We start from the raw sequence: 18,447 nt of genomic DNA, 5'->3' as shown, positions 1-18,447 counted from the left end.
CCCACCAGCACGTTGAGGTCCGGCCTCCTCGTCACAGGGTTCTGACGAAGCCGGACAGTCCTCACTTCCGCTCGCGGCCGTGCTGTCTTCGTCCGTCGTTCTGCGACCGTTCACGTTTCAGGGAATCTTCCGAGAACGATCTGCGTTTTAAACCTCCTCGCTGTGAACTGTCATCGCACGCGCTTCTCGTCGCGGGTGGCTGCGGCGGAAGCACTGGGGCGCGGAACCCCACTTGGGCAGGGCTGAGGCCCCAACAGGAGCGCGGCTGGCGCAGAACGGACCGAACGACCGGTCACGCCGCTTCTCTTCACAACACCTGTCCTTCCGCGTCTGTATCTTCTCCGGCGACTTCCTCCCGCCGCAGGAGGGTGTGGGCTCTTCTCCCCGGCTCAGGCGTGTCCCCAGCGCCTATAACATGCCTGGCACACAGTCGGTGCTCAATAAGTGGCTGATGAGACAAGAAAGCCAGAAAGGGAACGAAGGGCACGAGACCCCCCGCGAGCCGCGCTCCCGCCCACCCGCACACACCCCCCGGGGAGCCCCCTGCTGCGCGCCCCGCCCGACCACCCAGCGCGGCCAGCTCCCTTCTCCCAGCCCGACCAGCGGCCCCGCCCACCGCGCAGGAGCACCTCGCTCCCCTCCCCCCCACCCCCCGCAGCTCGTACCCCGGCTTGGGTGCCTTCGGGGACCGGGCTCGCTGCGCCTGTGCACTCCGAACCGGCCGGTCCGGGACTGGGCAGGACCCGGTCGTTCTGGCGGGGCTGAGCCGGGCCTGTGTCTGGGTTGGGAGGCCGGGGGCTTGGAGAGCGCGCCGCACGACTCGGGGGCAGGAGCAGGAACCGCCGGCCGGGCCCCACGGAGGGCAGTCCCAGGATGCCCTGCGCCGCGCCGGGCCCGGACTCCACTTCCCAGCGGCCCCTGCGACCGGCTCCGCTGCCCGCCAGAGCGCCGCGGCCCTTTTGTGAGCCTGCCGGTCTGGCCCAGAGCGAAGCCCCGCCCCAGCCCGCGGGGCGCTGGGCTCCCGGCGGCCGCCGGCGCGGAGGGAGGTGCCGACCCGCGGGGAGGAGGCGGTGAGGACGCCGGGGGCGGGCGCGCGCCCCGGCAGGCCTGTGGGACTGGAGCGGGCATGCGAGGGGCCCTGGGACCGTGGGAGACCGTGTCGCCCTGTGCGACACCATGTCACCGTGTGCGTGCCCCTGTGTGTGACTGTGCGAACGTCTGTGACCATGACAGTGACGGTGAGTGTGCGGCTGTGTGGCCGGCCATGGGAGACGGCGTGAGGCTGTGGGACCTTATGTTGCTGTGACAGTGCGACAAACTGGGCGGGCACGGGTGCCAGGCTGCCGGGAGAGCTGCCCGCCCGAGGACTGTGTGGCTCCGGCGGGGGCGGGGGCGGGACGGGTGCTTGGGGAGGCCAGGGTGCTCCAGGCGGGGAGGCTGTGTCGGGCAGGAGAGCCTAAGAGGGACTGCGATGGAGGGGAACGCTCGGGTAGGGAAGGAGAGGGGAGCCCCCACTCCGGGTCTGGAGGGCCGGCGAGCAGGCTCCAGCCTTCTATGGCACGGAAGGAAGATCTTTCCTTTCCTCTCGTAGACTCTTCATGTATGTTCATGGACAGCCCACCTACTGTGTGCTGTCCATGAACATGCATGACTCCTGGTAGCGAGCGCAAAGCTATGCCCACCACTATGCTAAATGCCTCCTGTGGACCGTCTCAGGGTCCTCCCAGCAACAGTTTCACCGAGGGGAAACAGGTTTGGAGCGGTTACTGGGTCATACAGGTTGCAGAGCTAGTGCGCGGAGGGTAGGTGTTCTGATCCCCAGACCTGGCGGTTCTTAGCATTATGCGGCTTTGGAGATAACTGCTTCACTCTCCAAGGTAGTGAGGTTTAGTGGAAAACCACTCTTGAGGAGTTTCGGTGACTATTAATGCATAGTCCCCTCCCTCAGCTCTTCTTGAGGAAACTGCTCAGAAAAGTTAAGAGATTGGGTTCCCGGTGCCGTATGTCATAAATCAGGACAGCAAGCAGAGTGCTCTGGCTCTTTGGCCCACGGTCCTCCAGACTACAGGACCCCTCTGATGCCTACTCTGCGTAAAGATGCTTCCTCTGAGGCATCGTTTGTAGCTTTATCTTATTTTGAAGTAAGGGTGGTATAGCATGTTCTCTTTACGATCATTATCTGGTGGGAAGACTAAAAAAAAGTCAGGCCTGGATTCCAGTCAGGCTCACTTACTACCTCCGAGCCTTGGATCATTTCAGTAATTTCACTGACGGACACCTTTCCTGTGTGAAGGGGGGAAATAATACTGACTTGATAGTGCCATTTGTGGTTTCTTTCTACCTCTCCAGCCTTATTTTTGCAGGCACCACCCTTCTAGTGAGGAGCGTGAAGTGGGAGGACAGAGGAGCTGTCATAAATTCTTAAATTCGTAAAGCCATGTCCAAGGTAAGGGAGGATTTCTTCTCCCTGAGGTGCTTTGTTTTTCAGGTTTCATAGAAACATGCTTTTCTTCTGAAATTTCCGGGCTAACAAAGCCGCATTCTTTCAGTGACCTTGTCCTCATGTTCTCCCAATCCAGTAAAATGTGGTCCCCAGTGAGAAGGTCCTTTTTTCCTCAGCGTTTTCATCTTCATTCAAGGAACAGTTGAGCACTCCTGCAGGTTAGGTGTTCTGTTGGGAGCTCTCAGAAGCAAAAACACACTCCTCGGTGGGATAGGAGAGACTTCTGTGTAAGGAGTTTGACTCACAGAGGTTAGGGTACATTTTGACGTGGCCATTAGCTTAGAGCTTTTTCACAGACCTAGGTTTGAGAGGAAGGCAAGACAAGACAAGGGCTGTTGGGCTATCTTAGTCCTGATACATGACAAGATCTCTTGCTCAAGGTGATGTTGAAGAGTAGTATGTGTTGGGTTTTGAGTATTAAAGTGTGGGTCATGTAGGGCACCCTATCAGCTCTGAAGAATAAGGTTCCATGGAGTAGTAAGGTCATGTTACAGGCACATTCTGAGTTATTAGTGGACTACAGCTAGGATATTCTAGGTCATCCAGTTAAGATTAGTGGGATTATTTATGGAAAAATAGGACTTTCTTTTGAAAAAATGAGAATAGGAGAGAGTATTTGAATCTACATTTTAAAATGGCTGCATACATCTATAATGAAACAATAAATAGTATGAAATGGGAGCCAGAAGAAATAAATGAAAAGATCAATATCTAATGTCCAGAAACAAATACAAGTATAAATAAGAATAGAAAATATTTATTCCTTCACTGAATATAGAGTTATTTAAAGACTTACTGCTATATACTACACGCTGGAAATAAACACTGTCTTTGTTTTCATGGAGTTAAATGTCTACTAGTTTGTTTATTATATGATAAAAGTGATGTTATTTTATTCTTTTTTTTTTTCTTAAGATTTTTATTTGTCAGAGAGAGAGAGCACAAGCAGGGGGAGCAGCAGGCAGAGGGAGAAGCAGGCTCACCACCAAGCAAGGAGCCTAATGTGGGACTCATCCCAGGACCCTGGGATCATGACCCAAGCCGAAGACAGACGCCTAACTGACTGAGCCACCCAAGTGTCCCTGTGATGTTATTTTTAATCAGTGGAGACAGAATGGATTATTCATTTAGAAAAAAGATTTCTTCCTCACCCTTGAAGTTAAGTACATTCTATAGGTTAAATGTAAAAAATAAAACCATATGAACTGCTAGATGAAAATATAGAGAATGGCTGTAAAGAGGAAGATGAACCAGAAGCAGCAATCGACTAGAGCAACACTGTCCAGCAGCACTTCCTATGGTAAGGGATGTGTGGGCGGCTCAGTCAGTTAAGTGTCCGCCTTCAGCTCAGGTCATGATTCCAGGGTCCTGGGATCGATCCCCACCCACCTTGGGCTCCTTGCTTGAGGGGAACCTGCTTCTCCCTCTCCTCCCAGCTCAGTGCTGTCTCTCTAATAAATAAATAAAATCTTTAAAAAAGAAAAAAAAAACTTCCTGCGATGATTGACAGAAATGTTCTATATTTGCACTGTCCCATAGAGTAGCCACTAGCTACCTGTGGCTATGGAACACTTTGATATACTTGTGTAACTGAGGAACTCAATCTTTAACATTAATTTTTTTCAATGAATTTTTATTTTAGAATACTTTTAAATTCCAGAAAAATAATGAATAGTAGAGAATATATACCACACTCAATTTCCCTTATTTCTTTAACGTTAATTGATTTAAATCTAAATAGCCACATGTGACCAGTAGCTGTGTATTGGGCAGCATAGATCTAGGCTAATAAAATAATAGAGCCGGGTGAATATAAAATAAAATATACCAGGTGAGCCTGGGTGCCTCAGTAGTTAAGCGTCTGCCTTCGGCTCAGGTCATGATCCCAGGGTCCTAGAATCGAGGCCCTCATCAGGCTCTCTGCTCAGCGGGAAGCTTGCTTCTCCCTCTCCCACTCCCCCTGCTTGTGTTCCCTCTCTCGCTGTGTCTCTATCAAATAAATAAATAAATAAAATCTTTAAAAAAAGATAATATATACCAAGTTTTGGGTGATCTTGTCCAAGTCATTCATTTTACAGATGAGGAGAAACAGGCCAAGGGAGGAAAATGACATACCGACGTCACTAGTGAGTGCATCAGATGTAGGGAGTTGTAACATATGTTGAGGGTCAGCATAAACAGAGGCTGGTGAGTGATGATCTGAAGAGCGCGTAGAAAATACTGACAGACTGGGGAACAGTGATGGAGTACATTGTTTCCCTTTGCCTGGAACCTCACTGGCTTCCCAGTGTCCTCTCCACAGTCTACAAGGCCCTGCATGATCCCCCTGTTGGCTACCCCAGACCTCATTTTCTCCAGGTCTTTACCTTCCTGTGCTCCAGTCACACTGGTCAGCTTGCTGTTCCTCACGCGTACAAGTGCTTTCCTGTCTTCCGACCTTTGCATTTGCTCCTCCCTCTTTTGTAATTCTCTTCCCTTACGTCCGGGCTTGGTTTATTCTCACCTTTAGATTGTTGTTTAAACATTACCGCTTCACTGAGGTTTACCTTGACCATCTCACCGAAAACAAACACACTTCACTCTCAGTCACCCTGGTTTTTTGTCATAGTGTTTAACACTACCTGACATTGTACAACCTGATGTTTAATGTCTTTCTCCTCTGTTAGAATCTTAACTCCACACGCAGAGGAATTGCATTTTGTTTACCTTTGTACTCCCAGTGCTTGGAACACTGTAGGTAGTAGGTATTCGGTAAATATTCGTCAAACTAATACATGAATGAACAAGACTGTGAGTTCTTCATCTGTGAGTAAGATCAGAGAGGTAAGAGCCAGCTACCTCTTTTCTCCTGCTGCGAAACTGGTAACGGAAAAAGCAGAAAGCAGAGGGTACGACCTGTAGACCAGACAGAGCCCATCAGCCCAAATGCTGTTTCCGGGACCCCGCCCCAGACCTTATGAATCAGGCTCTGATGGGGAGGCCCAGCAAACTGCATTTTTAGTAAGTCCAAGGATCCTTGCAACACAAGGTTTTTGAAAGCCTCTCGTTTCTAAAGATTTAAAGGGTGCCTCTATAAACACCACTTTCTTGGTTGTCAGCTGTGTGCCTCTCAGCTCTGTACCTGCCATGATTCTCTGTACTCACAGGAAGGCACTTGAGTGGCCGTGTGCTTTCCGTGATTCTGTGTGCCTCCCCAAATCCCGTGTCTCCATCAAAACATTGATTTATAAAGAAATCCAGTCTGAGAATCTTTGTCTTTTAATTAGTGTTTAGTACATTTTCATTTAATGTAATTACTGACGTATTTAAGCCGGTCATATTGCCGTTTGTTTTCTACTCACTCCATCTCTTCTTTGTCCCTTTATTTCTCCTTGTTTGCCTTCTTTTGGATAAATCAAGTACTTTCTCCTTATTATCTTATTAATTACACAGTATTATTCTTTAAGTGGATATTTACCCATTTCTAATTATGTAATTATCTTCTTTCTTTCTTCCTTCTGTAATCTTCCTTCTATAATTAGTATTCTTACTACTTTCCTGAACAAAAAAAGACCTCGATAGTGGTTTAATTCTAACTTATTAATAGTTGTAGATGTTATATTTATAGTTATTCCTTTGAGGCTCTTGATTTTTATTTCCATTTCCTTCTACTCAAAGAACAATTAGTATTTCTTTGAGTGCAGGTCAACAGTTTAGTCCCAGACTGAATTATCTTTTCATTAGCTCCTAGTCTTGCTAGATCAAAAAGTGTAATTTAAAATTTTTTCTGAGGTCAAGTAAGTTTGGGAAATCCTAGTCTCAGTGGAGAGAATACCTCCTTGGATTTATTTTAAGGAAACAGAGACCTCTGTTGAATCTTTAATTCATACAGTAGTATTATATGAGAACTGTACTGTAACATTTAAAAATAGTGTGCATCACTGTTCTCACATAGTGAAAAAATCAGATTCATATAAATGAAAATAAACAGGGAGTTAGTAAAGATATGGCATATTTATACCACGTAATGTTAACCATTTAACAAAAGTGATGTTATAGTGAACTCGGATAGATAATCATCAACATGTCCGTATAAGGAAATATTTGAACAAATATACACTAGCTGTAAATTTTTATTGTTTCCAGGAAGTAGGGTGACAGTGGTGGGTAGATGTGGGGATAGAGGACTTGCAATTTATAAAAAGGAAAAATCACTGAGGGTAGAAATATTGGACATTATTTGTTAAGTTTCCTTAATGATTATAAATTGTACTAAATTCCTGTTTTATCAAATAAAAATAAATACTAAAACATTTTAAAGATATTCAAGTCCCATTGAATGGCTAAGAGGAAAAGGTCAATCAGACAGTTGAAACCTGGAATCCATTAGTTTGTGTGTGAAGCTAAACAAGGTTTCTTAAGAACTTTAGCTAGCAAAAGCTGCCTCGTCTGTTTACTGAAGAAATGTGTGTAGAACATTTTTGTTTGCACAAAATATTAGTTTATATTGAAGTGTTTGAGTTTTAATGGAATTGATGACTGACAGTAGCCAGTCTTGTCTAGGACAAGTTTCATCTTTTAAGACTCAGTTCATGTTTCCTTCCTTCCTTGAAGCTTTTACTCACTTCCCGTATTTCCTGGTGTTAAGTGTTTTAGAAATGGAGGCATGTAAGATCAAGCCAATGCAAGTAACTGATGTTTCTTGGAGGCATACTTCTGCTTCCCTTATAGTCTCCTTAAACATTTTTGTCCATTACTTGGGCACTAGCAATTCACATATGAACTCGTTTTCTCCATTAAAAATGTTTCTGCATAAAATCATTGATGTGCTTAAATGCATCTTCAATTGGACCATTACTCTGCAGAGTCACACTTAATAGGAGTGATGCTCATATTTGATAACCACTGAGGCAAGGGCACACACCAGAACTTACCCCAGCTGGGATACTGGAGGCTGCTGCTACGCTGGGCGTTCCCCCTTAAGTTGCTGGGCTGTGGGAGATCTGTGATGGTCACCAGCAGGGCTCAGTGCAGCAGCTGTTTACCAACCAGTGGCATTGTTTCAGTATTTAACGAGTCAGTTCAGCTCTTCAGCTGAATTAACGGTACAGTTAATTGCATCTGTGTATTAGCCCAGATAAGGAGCACGCTCTGCTCTCTGACATGCCACACCACAGCGACGTAAAGCAAACCGCATATGTAAGCCCTAGTAAGTCTGCAGCGGATGTACCTCATGAGGAAGAACACTGGTTTTGAATTTTTAGGAAGCAGACGAGGTCTTATTCCAGGTTATAAAGATCCTTTATTCAACGGAGTATTACTTGAGAACTGTACTTTAACATTTTAAAAACTCTCACTCATTGGACCTGCACAACTGGGTATGTTCCTCTAGTGAGAGCTGTAAGGATTTTTTGTCGTACTTCATGATCACATCTGAAATGTTCACTATCTAATAGTGCTTAAAATTACTATTATTTTGTCTTTGTTACAGCTACCAACTGTCTTTGCAACTCAGTGGGGTTATCAAGAGCTGCTGAATAATCTTACTGCCCCAGTGGTTCTCTTACCGCATACATTCATTTATGTTTCATTTTTGCAAAATCACTATAGAACTTGCTTAAATTTTTATTACTTGTATGTTTAGTTTTAGGAAATCAGTATTACAAGCATCAAATATATTTATGTATGTACCCTACTGATCCAGCTGGAACATTAGCCATTCCATTAAAGCGCTCGGGAAAGGTAGGTTTAGATCATGTACAACTTACAGGGCGAAACTCATGTTCCTGCCTCCTCCTTAAAGCTTTTCTTCACTGCTCTGGTCTATCCTGATTTTCCATATTGAGAAATGCATTAGCATTTAGTATGAATAACAATTATTTTGCTCATTTGCTCTTTTCCCCATCAATAGAGACTATGTTAGAAATAGTGTACTTTCCACGAGAAAATATTAAAACCAAGCACAGAGAAATAATTTTAGAAATTGCTTGACATGTGTTGCAGAGAACCAAAAATATTGCTAGAAAGTTTTGCTATATGCAATATTTCTCTCCAAAAGTACAAATGAACTCTTCGAACTATGCCAATCTGAGGTGAAAAGGTTAGTTGAGCATAAAAGAACATATTTATGTCATTTCAGGATTTGGTGACATTTGGGGATGTGGCTGTAGATTTCTCTCAAGAGGAGTGGAAATGGCTGAACCCTGCTCAGAGGAATCTGTACAGAAAGGTGATGTTGGAGAACTACAGGAGCCTGGTATCACTGGGTAAGGAGCTTCCCCAGAATTTAGAATCTGCACATAGGGCTGCTTTCCAATGTTTGGGAAGCCTCCGATGTACTTCACTAAGTTTCCCTTTCTTGTGCTTCCCAAAATAGGCTGAGTTTGTAGAACTGGCAGCTTCACTGGACTGTTGTTACAACGTCACTTTCCCCTTTCTTCAGAATACTTCACCTCGCCCTCTGCTTCCTTCTATCACACCGTTGACTTCCTGATGACAAACACCCTGATCCGGTTTAGGGGCCCAGCTAATTCCCCCTTTATTTCTTGTAAGCAGGAGTTTCAGTTTCTAAGCCAGATGTGATCTCATTACTGGAACAAGGAAAAGAACCCTGGATGGTGAAGAAGGAGGGGATAAGAGGCACGTGCCCTGGTGAGTGAGAAAGAACTAGAAGGGTAGAAGAGGCCATTGTGAGGAAAAGCTCAGCTGTTCTGAGAGGTTCCTGCTTATCATTGATGTTTCCTGGGTAATTTTCCTTAAAGGCGTAAGGCCTGGGAGGAAGCACTGAGGTGCCATTGGCATGATCTCCCTAACTTATTCTCCTTGTATATATTCTCTCACAAGTTATGATCTTCTCTGAGAACCTTTTCCTATTCTCTGGATCCAAAATGTCAGTGTCTGCTTGTTCTTGCTTTTTAGTTTTGCATAAGTTGCTCCATCATACTTTAAAAAAAGGTAGACACAGCAATGTCTATTTTTTCATTTTCAATCACTCATTCCTTTTAGAATGAAGGTTTGATTCATTCATTTTTTTTTAAAGATTTTATTTATTTATTTGACAGATAGAGATCACAAGTAGGGAGAGAGGCAGGCAGGCAGAGAGAGAGAGGAGGAAGCAGGCTCCCTGCCAAGCAGAGAGCCCGATGCGGGGCTTGATCCCAGAACCCCGGGATCATGACCTGAGCGAAAGGCAGAGGCTTTAACCCACTGAGCCACCCAGGCGCCCCTGATTCATTCATTTATTCACTTATTCTTTTACCAAGATTCATTGAGTGTTTACTTTGAGAAAATAATTCTCAAGATTATTCAGAGGCTTATTAACCATCACAGAAAGAATTTCCAGTTATATTTTCAAGTCTGGATAACTGGAAAGTGAGACGGTTTAATACAAAAAAGAATATACTGGAAGGGGGAAAAGATGATCATCTGACTTAGGACATGAGACTTTTTACAAGATGGGGAAACTTCTGAGTGAAGAAACACAACATGCCACTAGATGGGGACAGGCTCAGAAAAAAAGTGATATAGAGATGCTAGTATGAATGGATGAGATCACTTAGTTTTACAGTTTGAGATAAATCCTGGCATTGGGGCCTTTGTGGGAAAGTGGATCTTTGACAACTTTCTCAATGTTCTCTCTGGTAAATAGTCTCTGTACAGTTTCTGTGTTGGGTGAAATTTTACAAATTTTTACTTTTCCAAATAACTGTCTCTTAATTTATGTTATCAAATGTATTTCCATGAATCTGAAGAATATAATCTTATAATTCTTTTTTAAAGCTATAGTTTTCAATTTTGTACAGCTATTCTTTTAAAAAAATTATTAGGTAAGCTAGACTTAATTTTATTTTTAAAATCCATCTTATGAATTTATTAGTGTTACCATTATTCACTTTCCCAATTCTTTATTTTCTGCTTTCCCTAATGCAATTATTCTCATTTTCTTAGGTTTATTTTTTTCTCCATTTTGCTGAAACAAATGCTTAATCTGTTTGTTTACTTGTCTTATTCACTAAATTATTAAGGGCTATGAATTTTCCTCTGAAATATGGCTTCAGCTGTCCTCCAGATATTCTAATACTATTTTTGTTATTGCTGTTTCCTAGATAACCTACTTTAAAAAAACTTCTCTTTTACATGAGAGTTGTTTAAAAGTAAGTTTTCTGGGGGCACCTGGATGGCTCAGTCAGTTGAGCATCCATCTCTTGATTTTGGGTTAGGTTATGACCGTGGAGTCATGGGATTGAGCCCTGGGTGGGGCTCTCCGCTGAATGGGAAGTGTGAGTGTCTCTCTCTCCCTCTCCCCTTCCCCGCTCATATTCACATGCTCTCTCTCTCTCTTTCTGTGCAATGAATACATAAATCTTTAAAAAAATTTCTTGTTTTAATGTATTTTAATCAAACAAGACTCATATTAATTCTTTGACACTTAAGGATTTTGTATGGCATAATATATAGTTGGTGTCTGTAAAATGTTCCATAGGTTCCAAGGTTAAGTTCTATTTTCATTGTTAAGAGTTTTACTTTTTCTGTGTTATTGAAGTCTGTCTTTACTTACCTTTCTTGTTTCCATCTATTTTTTTCTTAATAACTTTATTAAGGAATTATTACATGCAGTAAATTGCATCCATATACTCCTACAATGTGATGAATTCTGACTGTTGTATACACCCATGAAACCATCACCACAGTCAAGACATACAGTATTTCCATCACCCCAAAAACTGCCTATGCCACCTTGCAGTCCATTTTTGTCCTCCTGACTTCAAACACTAATCTGATCTTTGTCATTTTAGACTAGTTTCCATCTGAACTAAATGGATTCATATAGTATATATTACTGTGTCTGGCTTATTTTCCTCATAATTTTGAAAATCACCCATGTTTTTGCATGTATGGCTACTTTATGCATTTTATTGCTGAGTAGTAGTCTACTGTGTAGATATCCCACGTTCTGTGTTTCCTTTCATCTGTTCATGGGCATTTGGGTTGTTTCCAGGTTTTGGCTATTATAAACAAACATGCTGTGAAGCTGTCATTTACAGGACTTTGTGTGCATGTATGTTTTCATTTCTCTTGGGTAAATATCTGAACATGCAGAGAGTCATACAAAAGGAATAGGTTTAACTTTCTAAGAAGCTGCCAGTTTTCCAAAGTGTACCATTTTCATCCCCAACAGCAATGTATGAGACTTCCATTTCCTCCATATCTTCACACCTTTGTATTTTCAGTTTTTACTTTTATTCATTCTAATGGTTGTGTTGTGGTATCTCATTGTGGTTTTAATATGCAGTTCTCTGATGACATAAATTTGAATGTCTTTTCATGTGCTTATTGGCCATTCATATCTTTTGTTAAGTGTTCAAATCTTTTGCCCATGTTTTATTGCTTTTTCTCATGACTAAATTTTTTTTTAAGATTTTATTTATTTACTTCTTTGACAGAGAGAGATCACAAGTAGGCAGAGAGGCAGGCAGAGAGAGGAAGGGAAGCAGGCTCCCTGCTGAGCAGAGAGCCTGATGTGGGACTCGATCCCAGGACCCTGAGACCATGACCTGAGCTGAAGGGAGAGGCTTTAACCCACTGAGCCACCCTGGTGCCCCATATATATGCATATTTTTAATCATATGGTATTTTTTGGTGGTAATATAAATAGAAGTCTTTAAATTTTTTAAAAAATTTTTGAAGATTTTACTTATTTATGTGAAAGAGAGAGAATGACAGAGAGAGTACACGAGAGCGGGTAGGGTCAGAGGGAGAAGCAGACTCCCCACCCAACAGGGAGCACAATGCGGGACTCGATCCTGGGACTCCAAGATCATGACCTGGCCGAAGGCAGTCACTTAACCAACTAAGCCACCCAGGTACCCTATAAATAGAATTCTTAAGAATTACATTTTCCACTTGCTTGTTGCTAGTATGCAAAAATGTAAATTGATTTTTATATTAACTTTATATCTTATGATCTCGATAGATTTATATCTGCAGTTTATTTCTTCCTTTCTAATCTTACAGGTTTTTGTTTTTTTTTCTTGACTTACTGCAGTAGCAAGGACATCTTCTACAATGTTGAATAGAATTATTAGGAGTAGATATACTTGGATTATTCTCAATCTTAAGGGAAAATGCATTCAGTCTTTCACCATTAAGTTGATGTTTCATAGATGCCCTTTATCAGTTTGACAAAGTTTTCTATTCCTGGTTTTGCTAAGAAATTTTATAATAAATAGATGTTGAATTTAGCCAAGTACTCTTTCTACATCTATTGAAATGATCATATGATTTTCCACCTTTAATCTGTTAATGTGGCGAATTACACTGGCTTTCACATATTAAACCAATCTTGTATTCCTGGCATAAGCTCTTCTTGGTAATTATACTTTCATATTTTCCTGGATTTGATTTGCAGTAATTTTACTAAAGGTTTTACATTTATGTTCATGTATTACATTGTTTTGTAAACCATTAATAGGAACTTTGGTTTTATTGTAAATGAGAGAAACATGGGGCGCCTGGGTGGCTCAGTGGGTTAAAGCCTCTGACTTTGGCTTGGATTGTGATCCCAGGGTCCTGGGATCGAACCTCACATCGGGCTCTCTGCTTGGCGGGGAGCCTCCTTCCCCCCACCCCCCACCTGCTTCTCTGCCTACTTGTGATCTCTCTGTCAAATAAATAAATTTAAAAAAATAAAAAAACAAATGTGAAACATCACTGTAAAGTCTTGAGCAGAATACATGATTTGATTGGGGAATGGAAAGAAGGTGGCAGGTTAAGCCCTGTGAAAGGTTCATAAAATCAAGCAGTTTGATACAAAATTACTTTTTGTAAGTAGGCTCCACACTCTGGAGCCCAATGTGGGGCTTGAACTCAAAATCCTGAGATCAAGACCTGAACTGAGATCAAGATTTGGACACTGAACTGACTAAAACGCCCAGGTACCCTATATAAAGTTACTTTTTTTTTTCTTTAAAGATTTTGTTTATTTATTTGACAGAGATCACAGGTAGGCAGAGAGGCAGCCAGAGAGAGAGGAAGGGAAGCAGGCTCCCCGCTGAGCAGAGAGCTGGATGCGGGGCTCGATCCCAGGACCCTGGGATCATGACCTGAGCTGAAGGCAGAGGCTTTAACCCACTGAGCCACCCAGGAGCCCAAATAAAGTTACTTTTATGTGAAGGCATTTTAGCTTTGGGTTCAAAAACTCAAAATTTACATTTCATGGGTACCTGGGTGGCTCATTTGGTTACGCATCTCCTTTGGCTCAGGTCCTGGGATAGAATCCTGCATTGAGGTTCCCGCTCAGTGGGGAGTCTGCTTCTTCCTCTCCCTCTGCCCTTCCCCCAACTGTGCTCACCAGCTCTCTCGAATAAATATTTTTTAAAAATTTACATTTTGTTGGAATATATCACATAGAAAATGTGAAGACTTTTTTTAAAAAGTAGGCTGCAAACCCAATTTGGGACTTGAACTCATGACCCCAAGATAAAGAGTCACATGCTCCACTGACTGAGCCAGCCATATGCCCCCAAAAGACATTTTCTAAGCTACAAAAGTTTAGCCATAGTTGGCATGTACAAACTAAAGCAAATAATAGTACCTGGTGTATCTCTGGGTTTGGGGATCTTATGAAAGTTTTTTTCCAGCCACACTGACCTTATGAAATTGACTTTTTAAAGATAATGAACTTAGCTTGAATGAAGTATAACCTGAGGCAAGGAAGGAAGGGTATTTGGAGACTCTAATATTAAATTACATATAAAATTATTGGGATTTTAAACAGCTTCTTCAGTTTCCAATTTATATCCTAATTCTTAGTTTTTCTTTCTTTATAATCTCATACGTTTTATGTTAAGGATTTTTATTATTTATTTGATAGAGAGAGACACAGTGAGAGAGGAAACACAGCAGGGTGAGTGGGAGAGGGAGAAGCAGACTCCCCACTGAGCAGGGAGCCCAATGCGGGGCTCAAACGCAGGACCCTGGGATCACGAACTGAGCCAAAGGCAGACGATCAACAACTGAGGCACCCAGGTGCCCTAATCTCATACTCTTTAGACTGCACCTTAACAGCTGTTAAATCCCCAAACTTTTTATGTATTTTATTCACCAATTTTTCTTTTAGAAGTTCTTCTCTTCTGATGAACAAATACAAAAGACGTTTGTTTTCTTGATATCTTTTAGATTGGGAGTATACATTTGAAAACAATGAGTTTTCATCAAAGCAAGTTATTTATGAAGAAACATCCAAACTAGTGAAAATGGGAAGAAGCCATCTTAGTTACAGCCTTGACTGCCCCAGTTTGAGAGAAGACTGTAAAAGTGAGGACTGGCTTAAGAACCAGTCAGGAAGTCAGGAAGTACATTCCAGACAACTGATCATCACTCATAAAGGAATCCTTACTGAAGATCCAAGTAATGAACATACTAAATCTTGGCAAACTTTCCATCAGGATGCAATATTTGATATAAAAAAGACTTTTCCCACCAAAGAAAGAGTACATAAGCATGAACCACAAAAGAGAAGTTACCGGAAAAAATCTGTTGAAATGAAACATAAGAAAGTCTATATACAGAAGAAACTTTTGAAATGTAATGAATGTGAGAAAGTTTTCAATCAGAGCTCATCCCTTACTCTTCATCAGAGAATTCATACTGGAGAGAAACCCTATGCATGTGTTGAATGTGGGAAAACCTTCAGCCAGAGTGCAAACCTCGCTCAACATAAGAGAATACATACTGGTGAGAAACCCTATGAATGTAAAGAATGTAGGAAAGCCTTCAGCCAGAACGCACACCTTGCTCAACATCAGAGAGTTCATACTGGAGAGAGACCTTATCAGTGTAAAGAATGTAAAAAAGCTTTCAGCCAAATTGCACACCTGGCTCAACATCAGAGAGTTCACACTGGAGAGAGACCTTTTGAATGTATTGAATGTGGAAAAGCCTTCAGTAACGGTTCATTTCTTGCTCAGCATCAGAGAATTCATACAGGAGAGAAACCCTATGTATGTAATGTGTGTGGGAAAGCCTTTAGCCATCGTGGATACCTAATTGTACATCAGAGAATTCATACTGGAGAGAGACCGTATGAATGTAAGGAATGTAGGAAATCTTTCAGCCAATATGCACACCTTGCTCAACATCAGAGAGTTCATACTGGAGAAAAACCTTATGAATGTAAAGTATGCAGGAAAGCCTTCAGCCAGATTGCATACCTTGATCAACATCAGAGGGTTCACACTGGAGAGAAACCCTATGAGTGTGTTGAATGTGGGAAGGCCTTTAGCAATAGTTCGTCACTTGCACAACATCAGAGAAGTCATACTGGAGAAAAACCTTATATGTGCAAGGAATGTAGGAAAACATTTAGCCAGAATGCAGGCCTTGCTCAACATAAGCGAATTCATACTGGAGAGAAACCTTATGAATGTAACATTTGTGGGAAGGCCTTTAGCTATAGCGGATCTCTTACTCTACATCAAAGAATTCATACAGGAGAGAGACCCTATGAATGTAAGGATTGCAGAAAATCTTTCAGGCAGCGTGCCCATCTTGCCCAGCATGAGAGAATTCATACTATGGAGTCATTCTTGACCCCTTCCACTCCCTCACCGTCCATGTCCAGTCAGTTGCCAAGACCCGTCGGTTTTATCTCCTAAATATGCCTTGAATCTGACTCCTTTAATCCATTTCCATTCCATCATCTTTGTCCAATACACAGTAATCTACTTCATATGCACTATGGGAATAGCTTCTGATTGGTCTCCCTGTGTTTACCATTTCCTTTGTCAGTTGCCTCCACTGTGGTCAAACTTGTATTTTAAAAGTTCATATCACTTCCTCATTGATACCCTTTACTGGTACCCCATAGTTCTTAGGTTAAAGCACACATTCCTCAGAATAGCCTAAAAGACCCTCTGCCCCAAATACCTTGTCCCAGTATACCTTCCAAAGAATGTATTTCATGTCAAAATCCATCTCATTCTTTGGCTATTTATCCAGAATTAAGAACTCATATTCCAGCATCAAACCAATCCAGGTTCTGATCCCTGCTCTTCCGTTTTCTAAACCTCTAGATTCAGAGAAACATTTTGTTCTTTGTAAGGTTCAGTCTTCTTATTTATATTATGGAAATAATAATAGTACTACCTCAAAAGTTGACGGGAGGATTAAATGAGAGAATGCGTGTAAATTGCTCAGAGTGCCTAGCATAATCATTTAATAAATGTTACCATAAAATAAAAAGATTCTGTGGTATACAAGAGGACCTGATCATCTCAGCAAGGTTCATTTGAGAAGTAACAAAATCAGCGGCAGTTCAAGACTGAAGAGATTATAAAGAACTGGGATTAGGAACAGTTCTGAAGGTAGGTGATAAGGGTATCTAACACAGTAGCACTAATGATAAAGTCCATAATGATATAGAGTAAGTTATGACTTTGTTGGTAAGAAGAACTAACTTCATTAGATACTCAACAGTTCTAAGAAGCCAGATTTTAAAAATCAGAAGTAGTAAGTAGGATTTACTGAGATATATTCATCATTTGCAGTAAGACAAAGGCAAAATAGATATTTTTAAAGAGACAAAAAAATAAATAACCAAAGAATAGAAAATAGAATATAAATTTGATACCCTCTCCTAATTCCAGGTGGTTGAACTGTATTAAATCCATGTTGTTTAAAACTGAAAATATTGTTAAGGTAGTTTTAAACTATAACTCCTAAAACTAGAGGAGAAGAAAATTATAGACCAATACTCATAAACTGGTGGCCCACAAACATGTTTGACTTGGTACTTATCAAGTTTACGATGAATTAAAAAAAAAAAAAGAATACAAATACCTTTATTTGGGCATGTGTTTTCCAGTTCTCCACAGTTCAAACCATTCCTCCTTCCTGTATAATGGACTTATTTTACATTTTGTATTACTTCCTGACTCCTGGAGGCTTTGAATATGCAATCACTTTAGTAACTAATTCACATATGAATACAGGTACAAAGAAAATGATGAAATGGAGGGTGAAAAGGAAGACTTGAATAGACATTTTATCCTGCAGGGGAAGACTATTCTCAAGATGTTAGGAGGCCCAAAATTAATCTACAGATTCTTTGTACCTATCAAAATCCTAAGAAGAATTTTTTAAGGTTTGAAACATTGTGTGCATGTGAACATACACACATATACATTCATACAAACACATATATAAATAAAGGTAATTTGTCAGTGGCTTAACAGTATCGGTAAAATTGATTCTGCTCTGTACAAAACCAGTTTCTTCAATCTTTTATCCAAATGTGTATGAGTTATGAGAGGACACAGTAACATAATTCATAATCAAAGAGTGAAAACAAATCTTCCTAAACAAGACATGAGATCCAGAAGCAACACACATAAGATTCTAGGTTTGACTACGTAAGAACTTTATTAGGCTTTTATACAGCCAAGAGTATAAACATAGAGTTTTTAAATATCAGTATTAGAAGCAATTATTATAACATACATGAAATCCATATCCTTAACATAAAAGTGTTCCTACAAATCACTTAGAAAATGACACTACTATTCCCATGGCAAAGGATATAAAGAAGAAACAGAAAATGAATGTAAGATAAATATTGAACGTCACTAGAATCAGAAGAAATACAAGTTAAACCAATGAACTATCCATCTGTCAATATCAGATTGATAAAAAATACACACTGCAAAAACAGGAAAGGAATACGTGTGGGAGTATGAATTTGTACACATTTTTGGAAAGGCAACTTGTCAATATCAGAATTTTCATTAGAAAAATCAAGATTTTCTTTTGTAGTTAACAAACAGTATATAAATTTACCTTCCTTCCATATCCCATTAAATGGATAATATAATGTAAAAGATACCAAACAAAGTCCAGAAAACAGGGTTATCAGTGGATGAAAGGGGGAACAAATAAAAGACAAAAGGGAGGAAAGTGTTCCTTCATGA

The 18,447-nt window shown here is 41.3% G+C and overlaps 1 protein-coding gene across 5 annotated transcripts; it reads left to right on the top strand.

The window, feature by feature from the left end:
- Positions 1-666: 666 nt before the first annotated feature.
- Positions 667-16,666, top strand: ZNF583 (zinc finger protein 583). 5 transcript variants are annotated; one of them, XM_045987590.1, is made up of 5 exons: positions 667-1,070; positions 2,364-2,446; positions 8,622-8,748; positions 9,035-9,133; positions 14,660-16,666. In XM_045987590.1, the coding sequence occupies exons 2-5, from the start codon at positions 2,438-2,440 to the stop codon at positions 16,135-16,137; spliced, it is 1,713 nt and encodes a 570-aa protein (XP_045843546.1). In that variant the 5' UTR covers positions 667-1,070; positions 2,364-2,437; the 3' UTR covers positions 16,138-16,666. The 5 variants fall into 5 exon arrangements, with proteins under 5 accessions (XP_045843546.1, XP_045843545.1, XP_045843547.1 ...); XM_045987589.1 differs by having other exon boundaries at positions 667-1,238; XM_045987591.1 differs by lacking the exon at positions 2,364-2,446.
- The last annotated feature ends 1,781 nt before the right edge of the window (positions 16,667-18,447 follow it).

This window comes from Meles meles, chromosome 19 (assembly GCF_922984935.1).
Source record: "Meles meles chromosome 19, mMelMel3.1 paternal haplotype, whole genome shotgun sequence".
In the NCBI taxonomy this organism is placed as follows: Eukaryota; Metazoa; Chordata; class Mammalia; order Carnivora; family Mustelidae; genus Meles; species Meles meles.
This window is presented reverse-complemented; position numbering and strand designations above follow the sequence as displayed.

Bases quoted from the DNA above. Each gene is read 5' to 3' on its own strand.
- ZNF583 (XM_045987587.1), top strand. The intron at 8,749-9,034 runs GTAAGGAGCTTC...ATTTCTTGTAAG, and splicing joins CAGGAGCCTGGTATCACTGG to CAGGAGTTTCAGTTTCTAAG. The intron at 9,134-14,659 runs GTGAGTGAGAAA...GATATCTTTTAG, and splicing joins GATAAGAGGCACGTGCCCTG to ATTGGGAGTATACATTTGAA.